The sequence below is a fragment of the Myxine glutinosa genome, chromosome 9 (genome assembly GCF_964187855.1).
Source record: "Myxine glutinosa chromosome 9, kmMyxGlut1.1, whole genome shotgun sequence".
Lineage (NCBI taxonomy): Eukaryota > Metazoa > Chordata > Myxini > Myxiniformes > Myxinidae > Myxine > Myxine glutinosa.
In genome coordinates, this window is record NC_136269.1 from 67,792,467 (window position 1) to 67,812,174 (window position 19,708).

The 19,708-nt window shown below is 44.4% G+C and overlaps 1 protein-coding gene and 1 long non-coding RNA gene across 2 annotated transcripts in view; one reads left to right on the plus strand and one right to left on the minus strand.

The window, feature by feature from the left end:
- Nucleotides 1–6,192, minus strand: part of LOC137435344 (mitochondrial fission 1 protein) — a 13,332-nt gene extending 7,140 nt beyond the window's left edge. Inside the window, exons 1-3 of the mRNA XM_068129044.2 lie at nucleotides 5,997–6,192; nucleotides 5,630–5,762; nucleotides 4,591–4,667 (exon numbers count right to left, since the gene is read on the minus strand). Of these exons, the coding sequence (XP_067985145.1) occupies nucleotides 4,591–4,667; nucleotides 5,630–5,762; nucleotides 5,997–6,041 (255 nt within the window). The 5' untranslated portion in view covers nucleotides 6,042–6,192. The remainder of the gene's footprint in view (nucleotides 1–4,590; nucleotides 4,668–5,629; nucleotides 5,763–5,996) is intronic.
- The window catches only part of LOC144893557 (uncharacterized), a 71,309-nt gene that overhangs the window by 20,070 nt on the left and 31,531 nt on the right, over nucleotides 1–19,708 (plus strand). The window lies entirely within an intron of this gene.

Genomic DNA, 19,708 nt, shown 5'->3' on the forward strand with positions numbered 1-19,708 from the left:
CACTTCCAGAATTGTTTGATTTATTTGTGTTCAAATGTCTGGTGATTGTTTTGTATTTATTCATGCGAATGTGTACTTGTATATAACTGGCATTAATTTTAAAAAGGCTTAGGCACTATTGAGCGATTTTCTTTCATTTTTTTTTCTAAATCCCAAAAAACGAACCTTTTTCAGATTTTTTTTTTTTTTTTTTGCGTAAAACTCTCCCAGGCACTCACTGATGAACCTCTGAAAGTTTTACGAAGATCCGTTCAGCTATCTCTGAGAAAAATAGTGACAGACAGACCCACAAACACACACACACAGACCAACAGCTCTCTAATATAGTAGAATATATATATTACTCGTGGGGTCACCCGTGGGAATCTCACGGGCATGGACGTCTTCATTTAGATGTTGCACATTTAGTTTTACAAACTGGTTACTGCAAATTTATCAGATCTACAAATAATGTAATCTACACAATGTATTTACTTCTGATAACATGTGAATGCATGTGCGTGAACATGGGAAATACAGTTTGAAATGTGTCATTTGTGACTTCAAGCACTCAAATCCTCATCTCCTCATCCCCTCCCCCCCCCACCCCCCACCTCCCATTCCTTCCATATCACGCACACTGCACCGGGGAGTGGATCACCCACAGGGGAGTGGATCACACACACACACACACACACACACACGGGGGGGGGGGGGGGGGCACACACACACACGCGGGGGAGTGGGTCACACACACACACGCGGGGGAGTGGGTCACACACACACACGCGGGGAGTGGGTCACACACACACACACACACACGCAGGGGAGTGGGTCACACACACACGTGGGGGAGTGAGTCACACACACACGTGGGAGAGTGGGTCACACACACATGCGGGAGAGTGGGTCACACACACACGCGGGAGAGTGGGTCACACACACACACGTGGGAGAGTGGGTCACACACACACGCGAGAGAGTGGGTCACACACACACGCGAGAGAGTGGGTCACACACACACGAGAGAGTGGGTCACACACACACGGGAGTGGGTCACACACACACGGAAGAGTGGGTCACACACACACGCGGGAGAGTGGGTCACACGCCCACGCGAGTGGGTCACTCACACACATGGGAGAGTGGGTCACACACACACATGGGAGAGTGGGTCACACACACACGCGGGAGAGTGGGTCACACACACACACGTGAGAGAGTGGGTCACACACACACGCGAGAGAGTGGGTCACACACACACGCGAGAGAGTGGGTCACACACACACGCGAGAGAGTGGGTCACACACACGCGGGAGTGGGTCACACACACGCGGGAGTGGGTCACACACACACGGGAGAGTGGGTCACACACACACGGGAGAGTGGGTCACACACACACGCGGGAGAGTGGGTCACTCACACGCGGGAGAGTGGGTCACTCACACACGCGGCAGAGTGGGTCACACACACACACGGGAGAGTGGGTCACACACACACACGGGAGAGTGGGTCACACACACACACACGGGAGAGTGGGTCACACACACACGTGGGAGAGTGGGTCACACACACACGCGGGAGAGTGGGTCACACACACACATGGGAGAGTGGGTCACACACACATATGGGAGAGTGGGTCACACACACATATGGGAGAGTGGGTCACACACACATATGGGAGAGTGGGTCACACACACGTGGGAGAGTGGGTCACACATGCGGGGGAGTGGGTCACACACACGCAGGGGAGTGGGTCACACACACGCGGGGGAGTGGCTCACACACACACACGGGGGAGTGGGTCACACACACACACACACACACACACACACACACACACACACACACACACACTGGGGTGGGGGGGGAGGGTCACACACACATGGGGGGAGGGAGGAGTGGGTCACACACACACACACACACAGGGAGTGGGTCACACACACAGGGGAGTGGGTCACACACACACACACACACACACACACACACCTGTAGCTACGAAACGCATTTTCTTTGGGCGGTGTATAATCGCTATGAAGGAAACAGGCATTACCTCGTTTCCTTTGCTTGAGTTGTTCAAAAAGTAATTAATGATCAAAGACGTGTTGATTGAGTCTTAAAATGCACATCCGATCATGCAGACATACAGAGCATACAGAGGCTGATCGTAGGCTTACAGAGCCCAGGACTCTTCTTCATTTTCAAACTTGAATGTATCGATAACTTTTCGCTTTGCAAAGAAAAAATAGATTAAAACCAAACGTTATTAATAAATATTGTATTCCATAGTTAGTTTACATTATTATGTACATTTCTGAAGTACTGTATTGTTTAATTCCACGGTTGGAAAAGAGTTGACTCGCTTAAAACAAACTCTGTATATACACCCCAGGAATATGAAAATATATAATTCGACTTCGGTTCGATACTGAACTTCAGTATTCACTCGCTGTACTTTTACTAAGTAATAATATAAATAACAAAGTCCTGGGAACGTTCACCCCTCTCCTTCCCCTCTCTCCTTCCCCTCTCTCCTTCCCCTCACTCATCCCCTCTCTCATTCCCCATTCTCATTCCCCACCCTCATTCAGTCAACCACAGACAGTCAACACATTCAAAATGGCTGTTGGAATACATGTCACCGATTTTCTCAACTTTTGCTGAAACAGACTTGAATCATCCTAGCGACTGTGATGGTGAATTCGAGTTGAGGGAGACTCTATGAATGACCTTTATGGTACAGGCCTTTGAAATTGCATTTCGTTCTATAAACGGTAACTTTAAATGAATTTCCTTACCATTTTTTTCAACCGAGTCTAAAACCATGTTAGCGACTGTGAAAAATGAAATGAGATATCAAATTAGAGTTTAAATAAAACTGTGAGAGAGAGCAAGACACCGCAGGCCTAACAAAAGAGGCCTCAAAGCTATGTGAGTAAACAACATGGTGGATATTTGTTTTTGAAGCCCCTCCCAGACCGGGTATAGCCACATCCCCGGACAGACTCACAGACAGACTCACAGAATCACCTAAGGAGAATAAAATTAATATAGATACATAGTTACGATTTTGGAAATGTACGCCGGGGGAGAGCATTCATGTACAGATAGGAATCCCCAGACAGTTATCTCTTTAATTTATGTGGTAGGTAGACCTTTGCCCATTGTCCAGTGGGTTGGGAGAGGAAATGTGTTGTGCGGTTATTCTGTGTATTTCCTTGTGTGATGTTTCCCCATTTGCGGATTTTAATCTCCTCAATCCACCATTAATCCATTTCGGTTAATCCTTCAACCCCGTGATCAGTATATTTTTGTTCTTCGGTCTGTTTGTACATTCATACTCCTCACTTGGTTATTCCTTCACAATTATGACCCCCTCATTAGTTTATCATTCACAATTACCTATGTTCATTCGTCCATCCATCCTCTACTCACCCTGACTCCAAAGCTCCCCCAACCTCCGTCAAAACCCGTATGGGCGAACAAGTCCCTCACCGTTAGAAACAATTAATCTTCTGGACTGGTCAAATTACCTTCACACATTCTTCCTTCCCTGCATCTTACATTCATCGCATGGGACAACGCTTCTCAAACACGCCAAGTACAAGGAATGCTTGTGTGGGCAAGTGTTTGCAAATCGCCGGTGGATGCCCTGCCATTCGACATTTGCACGCGAGGGGTGAAGCTGTGGCTTGCCCTTGTTGCTGGGCATGCAAGAGGTGGGGTGGGGGCTCCCTTGGACGTTAGGCATAACGACGCAGGGATTCTCCACAGCCACATCGCTGTGCCCGCCCCCATCAGACGCGCACCAATGAAAAAGATCCTCGCATGAAGTTTGCTCCCTCAAAGCCACGTCTGGTGTGGCACACATAAAAGGGCAAGACCCGGCTCGGATCGCGGCTGTTTATTGATGCACCAGGGGAAATAGGTCGATGCACGAGTACATAAATCTCAGACTGTCTGTTCGGGAGATTGCCTGTCGGAGTGTGGGTCATGCTGGATCCGACTGTGCTGGGGTAGTGGCGCAGGAACGAGTCATGCCGGGGCCGAAGGCAAGCAGCCTTCGAGTTAAGGGTGAAACCCTGAGGGTGTCGCACAGGTCCATATACTCTCACACCACATGCTTCCTACACAACATCAAACCCTCACCCTCCCCCAAACCCTCCCGGCTCTCGCAATATTTGGCCCGACGCATCCCCGTATGGTTGTGTGAGGCGAGTGATGAGTCTAACAAATGCTCCGAACTGCCTCTTTCTTTCCTCAGATCAAATGCTATGTCTATCTCCTATCTGTATGAGCGAAAGCCTTTAAGATTAGGTAAGTAAGGTTGCCCTTAGGCATTTGAACCATGGGGAGGTGTTCAATCTCAATCTCACTCCCTCCCATCCTCCCCAAACATGTAATGTATACGGTATTTGCACCTGGGCTCCTGCTGAACCATGAGCCAGATGTTCTGATAGGAGTATGAGCAGACCTACCCGAATGCAATCTCATCTGTGATTTTGTTGCGTTTTATCTTCTCGAGAATCATTACGGGCTGATAATTAAGATGAATAAAACACCCGATGCCCTCTCACATGATCACAAGTTTAGAACAGGCAGTGAACGAACCTTGAGCCTGTAGCTTCCAATCCCAATGTAAAATAAATAATCTCTTCGCTCATCTTCTGGAGAACCAGGAAGAAGCTCTAAGGAGAACCAGGAAGAAGCTGTTATTCATTTATAAAACATTTATTGTTTATCGTCTCAGCAAACATTTATTACCTCTGCCACCAAAGGTGGATGGAGGTTGTGTTTTCACCCCTGTCCATTTGTCTGTAAACAAAATATCTCAAAAAGTTGTGGACGGATTCAGACGAAATTTGGCATAGATGTAGCGTATGTGACAAGGACGAAATGATTCGATTTTGGTGAAGATCCGGATTTGGCTAATATAATTTTTACAAGTGATTCTTAACCATTGGGAGATAGGGCCAAAAACGATACGTAGCAGGATATCTCAAAAAGTTGTGGACGGATTCAGACGAAATTTGGCATAGATGTAGCGTATGTGACAAGGGCGAAATTATTAGATTTTGGTGAAGATCCGGATTTGGCTAATATAATTTTTAAAGTGATTCTTAACCATTGGGAGATAGGGCCAAAAACGATACGTAGCAGGATATCTCAAAACGTTGTGGATGGATTTGGACGAAACTTGGTGGACCGGTTGGGTGTCTGACAAGGACAAATAGATTCGATTTTGGTGAAGATCTGAATGCGGATTCGGATATGATAATTATTTAATTTTTTAAGTGATTCTTCACCATTGGGAGACAAGGCCATAAATGATACAAAGCAGGATATCCCAAAAAGTTATGGATGAATTTGGCCGAAACTTGGTGGACCGGTTGGGTGTCTGACAAGGAAGAATCGATTCAATTGTGGTGAAGATCTGAATATGGATTCGGATATGAGAATTTTAAAAGTGATTCTTCACCATTGAGTGATATGGCCAACCAGGTGGAGGTATGCTCTCTACTGAGTGTCGTTCTCGTTGTTTATTGTTTCAAACATTTATTGTTTATTGTTTCACCAAACACTTATTGTGCCGAAAAGGAAACAGAGGATGTGACCGAGCGAGCATCACGAGTTACAGCTTCATTCGTACCTTCCAGCAATAACACACCGCGGCGGATGTCCATAGCGTACTTGCTGCGTACAAGACACCAGGCGTACTCGAACTGCGTTTCCTGGGAAACCGGACCCCGAGCCATCTCGCCATTGAACTTCTTCTCGAACTTCTGAACTCGGAGCAAGCGGATGTTAGAATGAACCTCTGCTCATGCTTGTGGATATTTATAGTTAAAAAACTCGACTCAAGGCTAATAACGTAAGATCATAAAGCAAGCGAGTATAACCCACAAAATAGTGATAATAATTATAAACGGGAATACAGTTTGTATTCATCGGGCCGTTTCAACAACGAGTCACTGTATGATTAAATTTTAAATGACCGTTTCAGGGTTTCACCTCACCATTAGATCATCGGGTGCGATGGAATCACGGATAATCTCCTCCATTTCTACCGCACGAACTCCACGACAAAACAGCTTTCAAATTGCTTCCTCACTCATTCGATCCTGAATACTATTCGACACACGTCATTCCCATTGCGTTTTTTTATTTACATTTCACGAAACACCATCAGTATCAAGTATCAGCATTCAGTGTAAAAAAAAAAAAAAAAAATAAACAATTATGTGCTACTAACTACATCATTTGTAAAACTCTCCAAAAAGGTCAAAGAAAGAGAAAAAAAAAATTGGAACGGTACTAATATACCGCCTATTCATTTTTCTCTGCTACACCGCTCTTATTTTTCGACGCAACCACAACAGAATGTTGGAGAAAATACATGGTATTGGAAAATGATTTTAATATTGGAGAATATGTTTTTAATATTGGTCAATATTGCAGAATGATTATTTTTTAAAACATCAAATAATTTTTTTCACAACTTTCTGGTTTGAAAACAAAGAAGCGCGCCAAACTGTCGTGTGCCGTGTCATTGTATCCGCAATCCCGTAACTCGGATTCGAACCGAGGTTGCAGTGCGGCCACAACGCAGAGTACTAACCACTATACGATCACGGCGAGCTACCGTACATACAGATCCGACATCTGAGTTACTAACTTATATCTTCAATTTTGTATCCCATACCATTTTGTATCCATCGATCGTTCATTGAAAGAGCCCACGATGCATCGTGCTTTTTAAAACGACAGGATGCCGTATTTTCACATGATGATGCACCCGGCCTGGTATTTGTTTGCCGCGACCCCTTGTTATTCCCCCAAGGGTTTGAAAACATAGGGGCGCTCACGTCGTAGAATAAACAGTTTACTGCACTGATTCAAGGTATTTTAAACCAATTTGAATGGTTTCTCGAAGACAGTGCAGCATGTGGAATCATACTAACGTAATCATAAGACTTTAAACAAACAAACAAAAAAATACCTATTTTGGGGGGCAACCCCAACCCCAGCCCCCCTCCCATCCTGTATACCTCATCAGACCCAAATTTTTCTCATGCCTTGAACAAAAATAGATTGATCAGGTTGTGGTGAAGTTTCATTGAAATTGTGTACGTAGTTTCAGAGAAAAGACCAAATACCTATTTTGGGGGGCAACCCCCAAGTGGACCCCTCAGGACCCGATTTTTTAAATGCCCTGAACAAAGTTTGGTACATTACAGGTGATGAAGGTTGTGGTCAAGTTTCATTGAAATACTATGTGTAGTTTCAGAGAAGGAAGCAAATATCTATTTTGGGAGGTGGGGGGGGGGGGGGGTCAAACCTGGACCCACTTTGACCACCCATATACCCCTTTTAACTTGGATTTTTTTTAAATGCCATGAATAAACTTTGGTACATCGTGGGTGATGAAGGTTGTGGTGAAGTTTCATAGAAATCATGTGTGTAGTTTCAGAGGAAAAAGCAAATTCCTATTTTGGGGGGTCAAACCTGAATCCCCTTTGACCCCGGTAAACCCCCTTATACCCCGATTTTTTAAATTCCGTGAACAAACTTTAGTCACAACACAACAAATATAATTTGTGCCAAATTTGGTCGCAACCCCTTCAGCGGTTTCAGAGAAGAAGTTTCAAGTGTTTACGGACAGACGGACTGACGACGCGCCATCGCATTAGCTCCCCTGAACTTCGTTCCAGGTGAGCTAAAAACAGGAATGGTAATTTCCTGGGAAAATACTGGGTTTATTCACGTGGGGTTTTTTTTTTAATCCAAGTGGGGAAAACTGGGCTGGGTCCATTAGTGCCAACCCTGACTCCAGGAATACCTAACAAAAAGGCTGGAACCTGGGCCATTTTTATTTCCCTTTCACACACATGTCAATTCGGGGACTCGTCTTACATCGTGTCTCTCTCGCCATCGATCCGTCTGTTTTGCCATCGACGACTCACCGTATGAGAACCACTGCACCAATCGATCAGAGAAGAGTTTCAAAATGTTTCGATTCCCTGTAGATACTGTTGGGTATTATTGAAGACCTGCGTGTAAGAAGTACTTTTAAGTCACATATTTGGTCAATGTGAGTTACAACCAGGAACTCCATCTGCAGTTCCTCCAGCTAAGTATGGTACCAATCCATGTCTGTAATAATTTTGCAGAGTGTTATTTTGTGACTTGAAAAAATTGTAGCAAAATGTTTCGCAAAAAAATTAAATAATTCCAAATTCTTAGCCATTTTCCTGTTTTTTTAGGGGGTTTTTATGTTGAAGGCTCCAGGCACATACTGTATAGTCCTCGCCGAGGCCAGGCCTAAATAAAAGAGCTGTATTGATAGAAAAGTGAAGAAAGAGAGAATAGTCTAAGAGTTTTTGAGAAAGTAAAAAATCTGCTTTTTAAAAAGGGGAAGGTCATAAGTGTTTGGAAAGAGGAGAAGGTAAAGAGTTCTGGCAGTGGAGGGGAAGAAACAAATATTACAACAACCCACCCCTACGTTGCCAATGGCCACAATAATCATGAGAAGTAGTGGCTTGTCAAGTATTCCGTGGTCTCGCTAATGGCGGAGCGGAGGTATACAGGCAGCAAGGTCTTGGGAGCAGAAACCGAACTAATATCTGTAGAAAAGAAAAAGAGAGCCAAATTTGTGGCGTAATTTTAGCAGGTTGAGTTGTGAGGTCAGATTGGGAGAGTTGACAAGTCGGATTACTTTGTATTCAATTCTGTCCAATAAGTATGTGGAGCTAGAACCTCCCAAGATGTGAGAGCTGTACTTTATACAAGGACGAATGAATCCTTTATATAGTTGAAGCAACTGTTCAGAGGTGAAGAATCTTCGACATCTGAACAGGACTCCTAGTTTCTTCAAGGCAAAATTAGCTATTTGCGTAATGCGTGGATTCCAGGATAAATTTGAAGTTAGGGTAATACCTAGTAGGTTTATTGAATCGCATGGCGTAATCGTGGAGCTTTCAAAGGACATTGGAGAGTTGAGAGGAGTTTTAGAGAGAGAGAGAAAGAGAGAGAGATGGGAAAAAACTGAGTTTTAGAAGCACTGAATTTAACCTGATTACATTTACCCCACTGGAAAATCAGGTCCAAATTTGTTTAGTCCATCTTCCATATATTACCTGTTATTAGTCCCCTAACCGGAGCGGACTATACATTTGCTGTCCGACTGTCCATCCATCCTGAGGTTTTCTACACTTTTTTCCCGATAACCTTTAACATATTGCCAAACTGTACCCTGAATTAACATGTTTGTGCATTGTTTTTATGCTTTTTATTTTCATGAACAAAAGAGTTATTAAGCACATTATTTTATGTATTTAGAACATAAAATAAAGTTTTTTTGAGTTAGCGAGCTCATGAAACTTATCTTTCATAATAATAATTTTAAACGTGATCCAATAATGTGATCGCGATATTTATGATGGCAACGATAAAGATGAGTTGATGGAGATGATGGTGTTGATGGTGTTGGAATGTTAGAGGGGGTAATTGTGTTAATTAGGTGAATAAATGTGGAAATGGTTCGCCAACTGTGATTATTTGAGCGCATCAACCACTTGCCTCAAGAAATTAAGAAATTAATCGCGATAGAGAGATTCCGCAAAGTGGAAAAACCGCGAACGGCAAGGCCCTCCTATATAGCACGATCATTCAAAAGGTTGTGGACAAATTGTAACAAAACTTGGTGGATGAGTTGAGGAAGTAAAAATAACAAGCTGGAAACACCAACTGATATTCACCAGCAACCATTCGATGAGTAACATCGAATATCCCTTGTAAGGTAACACTTTTACGATGCCTCTTAGCCACTTTTACCCGAACCCTAACCCTAACCCTAACAACCCTAACCCTAATCCTAACCCTAACAAGTAACCCTAACCCCTAACCCTAACCCTAACCCTAATCATAACCCTAACCATACAGTACATTTATTTATGCGTCGTGCAAAATAGTTCATTTACAGAGTAGGTGGAGGCAAAGGCTTAGGTGACGCATCCGAAAAAGGAGGGTTGTTCTCAGCGACGTAAGTGTGGGTTGGGGCAGCGCAAATCAAGTAGTGGTATTCATAAAATGAGGATGTATTTGCGAAAAGATGTAAAAGGGGAAAAGTAAATCGGGGTGTTCCTGGACAGTGTCTCCCTCCAGCTCCTTCGTTGTACGGAGGCACACCCCCGCTTTCTCAGACACTCAGGTTCATTTCCAAGTATTATTGGCTCTGTTAGAAGTTTTGTGATCCATTTTAGGTAATAATCCTTTTCGCACATGCATGATAGATGTTCACATGCTCCGAAGATCATTGCTTCTAGGGGTTCTGTGTTCTGCTTCTTGCATTCTGGGCCAGATTACGGAATTTTGAAAGTCAATCAGTCTACTTATATGATTGAATAACTACTTAATTTCAATTGAATTTTATATTCACTGCAGAACATGAATCAGAACACAAACCTGCAATTTAGCGGTACGTAGGCTCTAAATGTTTGGAAAATTTACGGCATGATGTCCCGAGCCGCATGCGCACAATATGGTAAAGGAATTGCTTCAGTCTGTCTGTCAGTCTGGCAAACACAATTGACAGTCAAACACAGTTTGTGTGTAGCTTGTTCACCCCATGTGTCCTTCTCCCCTCCCCTTGATTTCACTTCTACTTTGCTGTTGGTGTTTCCTCCTTTCCTTTTTGTTCCCTACCGTACCATTCTGCTCCAGCTCATCCATGAGCCTCGATCATGTAAACGAAAAAAGTTGTAGTAGTAGTAGTAGTAGTAGTAGTAGTAGTAGTAGTAGTAGTAGTAGTAGTAGTAGTTATTGTAGTAGTCATAATAGTTGAAGATATGTAAAATGATGCCCCCATAAGTCAGCCGACAAAAATTGCAGCAATGTTCTTTTGGAATTCACCATCCAATCTCAGGGAAATATCTTCTCAAAGTGAATCATTTAAGACAATATTTTGAACTAGCAGGGTCACCCGTGGGAATCCCACGGGCGTGGATGTGTGTGACATTTCGACATATTGAGTTAGATGCTGCACATTCATTTTTACAAAATGGTTACTGGCAAGTCATCAGATCCAGAAATGGTGTAATGAACACAATTTATTTATTTCACATAATATGTGACCCCTCACTCCTCTCCACCTGACACTCTCCTGTCTCCACCTGACACTCTCCTCTCTCCACCTAGCACTCCTCTCCTCTCCAATCCCTCACATTCCTCTCCTTTCCAATCCCTCACCTCTCCAATCCCTCACACTCCTCACCTCTCCAATCCCTCACACGCCTCTCCAATCGCGCCTCACACTCCTCTCCAATCGCGCCTCACACTCCTCTCCAATCGCGCCTCACACTCCTCTCCAATCACACCTCACACTCCTCTCCAATCGTGCCTCACACTCCCCTCCAATCACTCCTCTCCAATCGTGCCTCACACTCATCTCCAATCGCGCCTCACACTCCTCTCCAATCGCGCCTCACACTCCTCTCCAATCGCACCTCACACTCCTCTCCAATCGCGCCTCACACTCCTCTCCAATCGCGCCTCACACTCCTCTCCAATCTCGCCTCACACTCCTCTCCAATCGAGTGAACTGGGATGTTTTATCAGGGCATAATTGCATCATATCACCATAGGGCCTGGTTTGTTAAGAAAAGGCAGTTGAGTGAAGTTTAGATGCACAGGGGAGGTAAAGGCTTCTTCTTCTTTCATAAGCAGCACTTGGCTGCAGGGAGTTGCTGGGACGCAGCTGTGTTGCTGATGCAGTGTCCTCTGTAGGTTAGAGCAGGAATTTGGAATTTGGCCTGCATGGTACTAATCTATGCTCGCCTACTCTATGGGAAAGACAGCGTGGAAACCTGAATGTCCACCAACTAATGCTAGCTGACCTGATGACACCCAGTTAAACATCCATCTGAGAAATGGCACGCACATTGATTCGTCGCCCAACCTGCGAAACACCCGGATGATAATTTATAGCTTGGCCGAGGTTCAAACACAGCCGAGACAACTCATAGGTGAGTGTGCATACCTTATAAGCTATCCTACCAGCCTTGTTACAGGCTGTGGTTACATCATCAAAAGCTGGGATTAAAAGCTGTATGCTTATGATTCATTTCCATCAGCACGTTTGCGCAGCTTCAAGCTCGCGTTGCAATATCTCGGATTTTGCTCCATTAACTCCGCTATAACGCAAAAATGTGGTCAAACAAGTGGCATCAGGTTCACAGCCCGAGCTGTGTCAATACTGATGTCAGTGTCATTAAGAACTATCGGCATCAGGTCGTTATCTCATGGGTATGGGAACTTTCTTACATTCTTTTTAGCTCACCTGGAAAGTAATTCCAGGGAGCTTATGGGATGGCGCGTCGTCCGTCCGTCACTCCGTAAACACTTGCTTCTTCTTCTTCCTCACCAAAACTGCTAATGGGATTGCGACCAAACTTGGCACAAATTATAATATCTGGTATGTTGCAACTCAAGTTTGTTCACGGCATTATAAAAGCATAGGGGCAATACCCCTGGAGCTCACCTGGTAGAACAAACAGTATACTGCATGACTAAAGGTATTTTAAACCAATTTCAATGCTTGCTATATAGAAGACAGGGCAGCATGCAGAATCATACTAACATAATCATAATATTTTAAACAAACAAACAAAAAAATACCTGTTTTGGGGGGCAATCCCCCCATCCCCAACCACATATACCTCCTAAGACCCCAATTTTTCCAATGCCTTGAACAAACATTGGTACACCACGGATGGTGAAGGTTGTGGTGAGGCTTCATCAAAACTGTGTGTGTTGGTTCTGAGAAAAAAACAAGTACCTATTTTGGGGGGGCAAACCCCCCGTAGATCCCCAAAGGGGCAGTTTTTTAAATGCCGTGAACAAACATTGGTACATCACGGGTGATGAATATTGTAGTTAAGTTTCATCGGAATTGCGTGTGTAGTTTCTGAGAAGCAAGCACACATCGATTTTGGGGGGCAACCCACACGTAGACCCCTAAAGAGGCAGATTTGTAGCTTACCTGGAACGAAGTTCAGGGGAGCTTATGCCATGATGCGTCGTCAGTCCGTAATCACTTGAAACTTCTTCTCCGAAACCGCTGGTGGGATTGCACAAATTGCACAAACCAAACTTTGCACAAATTTTATTTGTTGTGTTGTGACTGAAGTTTGTTCAGGGCATTTTTAAAAAATCAGCGTCTAAGGGGGTCTACCGGGGTCAAAGTGTATCCAGGGATGCCCCCCCCCCCCTCTCAAAAATAGGAATTTCCTTTTCCCTCTGAAACTACACACACTATTTCGATGAATCTTTACCACAAAATTCATCACCTATGATGTACCCAAGATTGTTCACCGCACCAAGAAAATCGAAGTCTGAGGGGGTCTACAGGGGTCAAAGTGGGTCCAGGTTTGAGCTGCCAACATATATATTTGCTTTCTTCTCTGAAACTACACACACAATTTCGATGGAACTTGACTACAACCTACACCACCCGTGATGGACCAACGTTTGTTCAAGGCATTAGAAAGATTTGGGTTTTAGGAGGTATATGGGGTCGGCGGAGGGGAGATTCCCCCCCAACACAGGTATTTTTTGTTTGTTTGTTTAAAGTCTTATGATTAAGTTAGTATGATTGGCAAAGGTGGGCGGTCCGCTTCGAAAGTCCGCTTATCCGCTTATCCGCTGCAGCGGACTAACGTTTTCGAAGCGGATAAGCGAATCGGAACAACCCCCGGAAACCGAAGCGGATAAGCGTAAGCGGACTACCGAAAAATTAAAGCGCATCGCGATTCGCCAAATCAGCTGTTAGCCTGAGCCGTTACTCTAGAATTGTGAATATTTATTTAAGTGAATAATAAGTGAAACCCTAACAACTCGGCTCTTGCGACATAACGCATTATATCATAACGTTATGTTCACGTCATGGTTTACGACATGGTTGTAACATAACGCATTACATCATGACGTTATGTTCACGTCATGGTTTACGGCATGTTCACGACACCATGACGAATAAACGACAGTCCGTTGGCCCGCCTCCGCCATCTTGTTGACTTGTTTGTGTCTGAATAACCAAACGTTACAGCTCTCGCCCAATCTCTTCCCGCTCGAGTTCCGTGATGCTTGGGTAACTCTGTTTCTCAGGCATAACACGCCGCTCCCGAGCTCTGCCTCGGTCGAGCGCGTGTTCAGCTACGGGTCGGACATCCTCAGGCCTAAGAGGTCGGCCCTGGCTGCACCGAACTTCGAGGCCCTCGTCTTCATGAAGGGCAACCTCCAAATCCTCAAGAAGGCCCACGAGGTGGAGGAGGAAGACGAGGACTAGTCAACAGACTGCTAGTGCTAGTCTGTTGACTAGTAGACTCTCTTGTCAAAGAAAGGACGGGCAAATTGATTTTTCTTTAATGTAACTTGCATATATTAAAATTATATTTAAATTAACTGTAGAGTAGAGTAGAGTCGAGTGGAAAACTTTATTTCAATACATTTTGAATAAATTTTATTTAAATAAAAATGTATATTTTTGATCTTAAAAGCTTTGTTTGTCTTTGTAGTAGTTAGAAATGGCTATTTAGGCTTAAAAAGCATTAAATTCCCTTTAGAAACGTCAAAAATCGCTTTAAAAACGTCGAAGCGCTTTTAAAAAATCGAAGCGGATAAGCGGTAAGCGGACTAAGATTTTCGGCCGCTGAAGCGGATAAGCGAATCGGACTACACGGGCTGGCGGAGCGGATAAGCGGTAAGCGGACTTAAAATTTTCCGAATCGCGCCCACCTTTATATTAGTCCTTGAGCCAACCGGCCATATTTTGAAGTGAATGCTCCGGCGGGGGGAGTAATTCTCATTATGATTTTCCATTAGACCAATGTCTCAAGTGTCAGAAAAGGTGTGATGGACATCTGAGAACGGTAGCTTAGTGCCCGGATGGACGCCATCTTTGAAACCACCCAGCTCGAAAATGCCCATTTGGTGGGGTACATTGTTGCACGTGTATCTGGACTTCTATACTAGCTATCGATGTGCGGTTGACGACTAAATATACGTCCGATGTGTACCGTCTAAATAAAAAATAATATGAAGCATTTTGTTTTAGATTAATTATTATAAAAATCAATTATCGAAAAAAAATCATATATTTTTCAATATTTTATTATTAGACTTGTACTTTTTTTAGTGAAACAACACTGGTATGATTTTCCAAATTATGCATTGTGCTACACCGTTTATCTGTCTATAAAAATAACTCAAAAACTAAAACATATCATCCACCACGAGTGTACACAAAAAATATATGAAAAGGCATGCACTTTCCACAAACCGAAACTATGTCAGTTGGAATTTCCCGCCGATAATCAACCCACAGAACCCAGTGCCGAAAGTGACGTCAGTCTATTCTATATCTATATTCTATATTCTATATCTCAGTCTGAGATTTGTTGCGGTGACCTGATTAATTTCTGAGGGGGGGGGGGGGGGGGTGGGTGTCTTAAGAACTAAAAGTGAACATGTTAGATGGCGCCACAATACAACTCTATTATAGAGTTGTATTGTGGCGCCATCTAACATGTTCACTGACTTGGATGAGTATGTCTATGTAAGCTGGCGAGCTTTTCGGATATCGGAGTAATCTAACGTCAGTCTTTTTGTTCTTTCAGCTGAGATGGCCGGTGTCGAGGCGAAACGGGCGAAGATTGAACCTGAGTCCGGAACGTGCATCCTGTGCAGCAAGAAGTCGCCACTCTCTGAACTAAGCAAGGCAGCGGGCAACAGTTCTTGGAAGACATTGTGTGACGCAGCCGCAGTTAGAAACTTTTATCCAATTCTAAAGCTAGTCCAAGAAGGTGCAGTTGAACTTCCTAATATTCCAATATTATACCATAGGGCTTGTAGATCAGACTTCACTCACAAAAACCACCTAGCTACTTTGACCAATGCAGCTAGAAGTTCTTCAGTTGATACTGGCGATGCGGTGCGACGGCGATCATCACGGGAAGAGACAGAATCAACTTCAACGGTCTACGATGATAAATGCATTTTTTGCCAGCTTGCTTCAAAATTCATAAAAGGCAGTCGTACCCGTGAAACAGTTGTCTTGGCTGTTGAACTTCGAGCAGATAAGACAATAAGAGATGCTGCGACAGCTCGCAATGATGAGAGAGTTTTGGCATTGACTACATGAGATATGGTTGCAGCTGAGGCTCACTACCACTTCTCCTGCTATAGAAACTACACACGGCCCCAAAAACCTCAAGTAGAAACTGACATTGAAGATAATATCGAGAAAAAAGAAATGATACGATGTATATTCAATTTCATTCGCACTGACTTGTTCAAACCCGAGGATTGTTCCAATAGTTGATGTTGCAACAGATATCCTGTCTTCAGATACATTTTCAGTTGATGTTCGTGACTCCATCAAGAAGAATCTGCAGCGCACATTACAAAGAGAGTTTGGAGAATCGCTCATCTTCTTCAATGTGAAACACCGTGTATACTTGATGCCCGATAATCTGACAAAGCGAGAGATTGCTGCAGAGTGCGTAAACCTGAAAGCAGAAGTGAAAGCATTTGAACGAACGGACGGTGAAAGTAACATTGTGCGTGCAGCTACTTCACTGCGACACCAGATCAAAGATGCTCATTACAATGAACGTTGGCCGCCTCAGCCAGCAGAACTCACTTCAGATTACGTGAAGATACCAGATTCTCTTCGTGTATTTCTGCATACTTTGATTTGCGGGAGTGGGGGTAGCTCTGCGCGTGCCGACACACTGGTATGGTCGATGGCTCAAGATATCATCAATGCTGTACACCGGGGTACCATCAGAACATCGAAGCATGTCCTACTTCCGTGGGTCATGAAAACGCTCACCGGTAATACAGAGGTCATCAGAATATTGAATCGACTCGGGCACGGATGTTCGTACACAGTTCTGGAAGAAATCGAGACAGCGCTATGCATAGACAAATTAGCAAGTGTGGAGAAAGATACAGTACCACTTCCGTCACATGTGCACCCTTCGGTCCCGACTGTATTAGCATTCGATAACATCGACAGGCTAGAGGAATCGCTGAGTGGTGGCGGAACATCGCATCGCGTCAACGGTATCATCGTCCAACCAAAGTCGCAGTCGTGTTTGCCGCCCCAACCTCCATCGGCAGTATCCAAAGCAGATAAGAAGCGATCTTTCCCGTCATCCAGCGATTTAGTTCCAATATACAGCGGTGGGAAACGAGAGGGCCCACCTGCAATCAAGCCTGCAGATCTTTCTGACACTCTTGCAGGCGCAACATCCCTTGCGCAGCGCCGAAATCACGTATGGATTATGACTCGCATGCTGGAACCATGCGACCAGACAATCAGTTCGTGGACTGGTTTCAACATCATGACTAGAGATCGTGTTCAGGTGACGGAAGATGTAGTTGGCTACCTGCCGACTATAAACGCGCCTGCCACAGATATGGCAACAGTGCAAGAAATCCTCAGAGAAGCTCTGAACATCATGTCATCACTTCAGCTTGAGCGTATACCGGTGGTGCTAGACCAGGCACTATTTGCTAAGGCGACCGAAATAGCATGGAAAGATGTCGATCGATATGGAAGAATCGTGCTCATGATGGGGAACTTCCATACCATCTGTAACTTCATGTCGAACATTGGGAAAATGTTTGGAGATGCAGGCCTTCGGGATGTAGCTGTTGAGTCAGGAGTAATCGCTGAAGGTTCCATCAACAGGGTTCTGGAAGGCAAGCAATACAACCGTGCTGTGCGACTCCACAAGTTGATGTACGAGGCACTAATGCGCATCATTTGGAAGGGCTTCCAGGTGTGGATAGAAAGCAATCATCCTGACAAGGAACCCCAGATTCGAAGCACTGACCTCAAAATTCGCAGCATCAAGGAGGATGTTTGCCACGAGACTCTCGCTGCTGCTCTCGATGATGATTCATGTGTACAGAGCTTTGACATGTTCGCGAAATACCTACATTTTCTGCGAACCAAACATGGAGACCTGGCTCGCTTCTGGATGATGTATATTGATATGGTAGAGACCCTGCTGGGGTTGATTCGTGCGGATAGAGAAGGCGACTGGATGCTTCACTTGGCTTGTGTCAGAAGAGTGATCCCTTGGTGTTTCGCAATGAACAAGGTGAACTATGCTAGATATCTACCAGTGTACTATGCACAGATGACGCAACTCCACGAAAAATGCCCCGAGTTGTACAGGCAAGCACTCGAATGTAGCCACGAGGAAGCAGACACGCGTATGTTTCTCCACGCAAAGCACGCCGCTACCCACTACAAGACGATCATCTTAGTGGCAGATGACACCGACGTTCTGATCATCAGTCTTCATCTCAGCAGAACCATCGATAGTCAGCTCTTCATCAGACGAGGAACAAAGGTTCGAGTCAGAATGATCGACGTTGGAAAGTTGGCTGCGGTATTGGGGTCTGGAGTTTGCAGTGCATTGCCAGGGCTTCATGCATGGAGCGGGTGTGACACTGTGAGTGCTCTGGCTAGCCAAGGAAAGATAAAGGCTTTGAAGCTTGTGCAAGCGAATGAGCTGTATCTTCAAGCATTCACAGATCTGGGATCTTCGTGGAATGTACCAACAGTCGTCTTCAATAGCATTCAGGCCTTCACGTGTCAGCTGTACGCCAAGAACACGAAGATCGTCGGTGTTAATTCGCTCCGTTATCACATGTTCTGTGCAAAGAAGGGCCAGATCGAATCTGGACAATTGCCGCCTTGTGAAGACTCCTTGATGCAGCATACGCTTAGGGCCAACTATCAGGCGGCTATCTGGCGACGCAGCCTTGAAAACCTACCAGACGTCCCAACACCATCAGCAGGACATGGTTGGGAACTCGATGATGGCGGTTCGCTCACAATCCGATGGATGGCGGGTCTACCAGCTCCAGATGTCGTCTTGAATCTCATCTCATGCACATGCAGAAGGACGTGTCGACCGTCAGATTGCTCCTGCATACTGAATGGGTTGAAGTGCACTGTTGTGTGTAAGCTGCAGGGATGCTCCAACATGGTGCAGGATGATGCTATCGTGGCTCAGGATGCCAATGACTCTGATGGCGACTCTGATGATTAACTTTGTGTGCACTGTATATTGTATAGCATATGTTGTTCTCTATTATAATGCAGGCCAAATTGCCTGAAAATCTTTATAGACAGATAAACGGTTTAGCAAAATGTATAATTTGGAAGATCATACCGGTGTTATTTGACTAAAACATGACATGTTCAATGATACCTCCGCTTGCTTATTAGGAATATACATCGTATGGTGTTAAAATCAGCTCCATACGTCTTTCCAAACTCTAGTAATGAATAATTAATATAATTGGCGGCCATTTTGAAATCCAAGATGGCCACCAAAGTGCAGATTTCCTATGTAACAATTTCCGCCTGCTTATTAGATATCGTATGGTGTTAAAATCCTCTCCGTACGACATTCCTAACTTGCGTTATCGTCAGAATAGATAATGCCAGCGGCGGCCTAAGTCATTTTATGCCTCTTTACATTTATTTGTTGTAAACTCGTGGTGGATGATATGTTTTAGTTTTTGAGTTATTTTTATAGACAGATAAACGGTGTCGCACAATGCATAATTTGGAAAATCATACCAGTGTTGTTTCACTAAAAAAAGTACAAGTCTAATAATAAAATATTGAAAAATATATGATTTT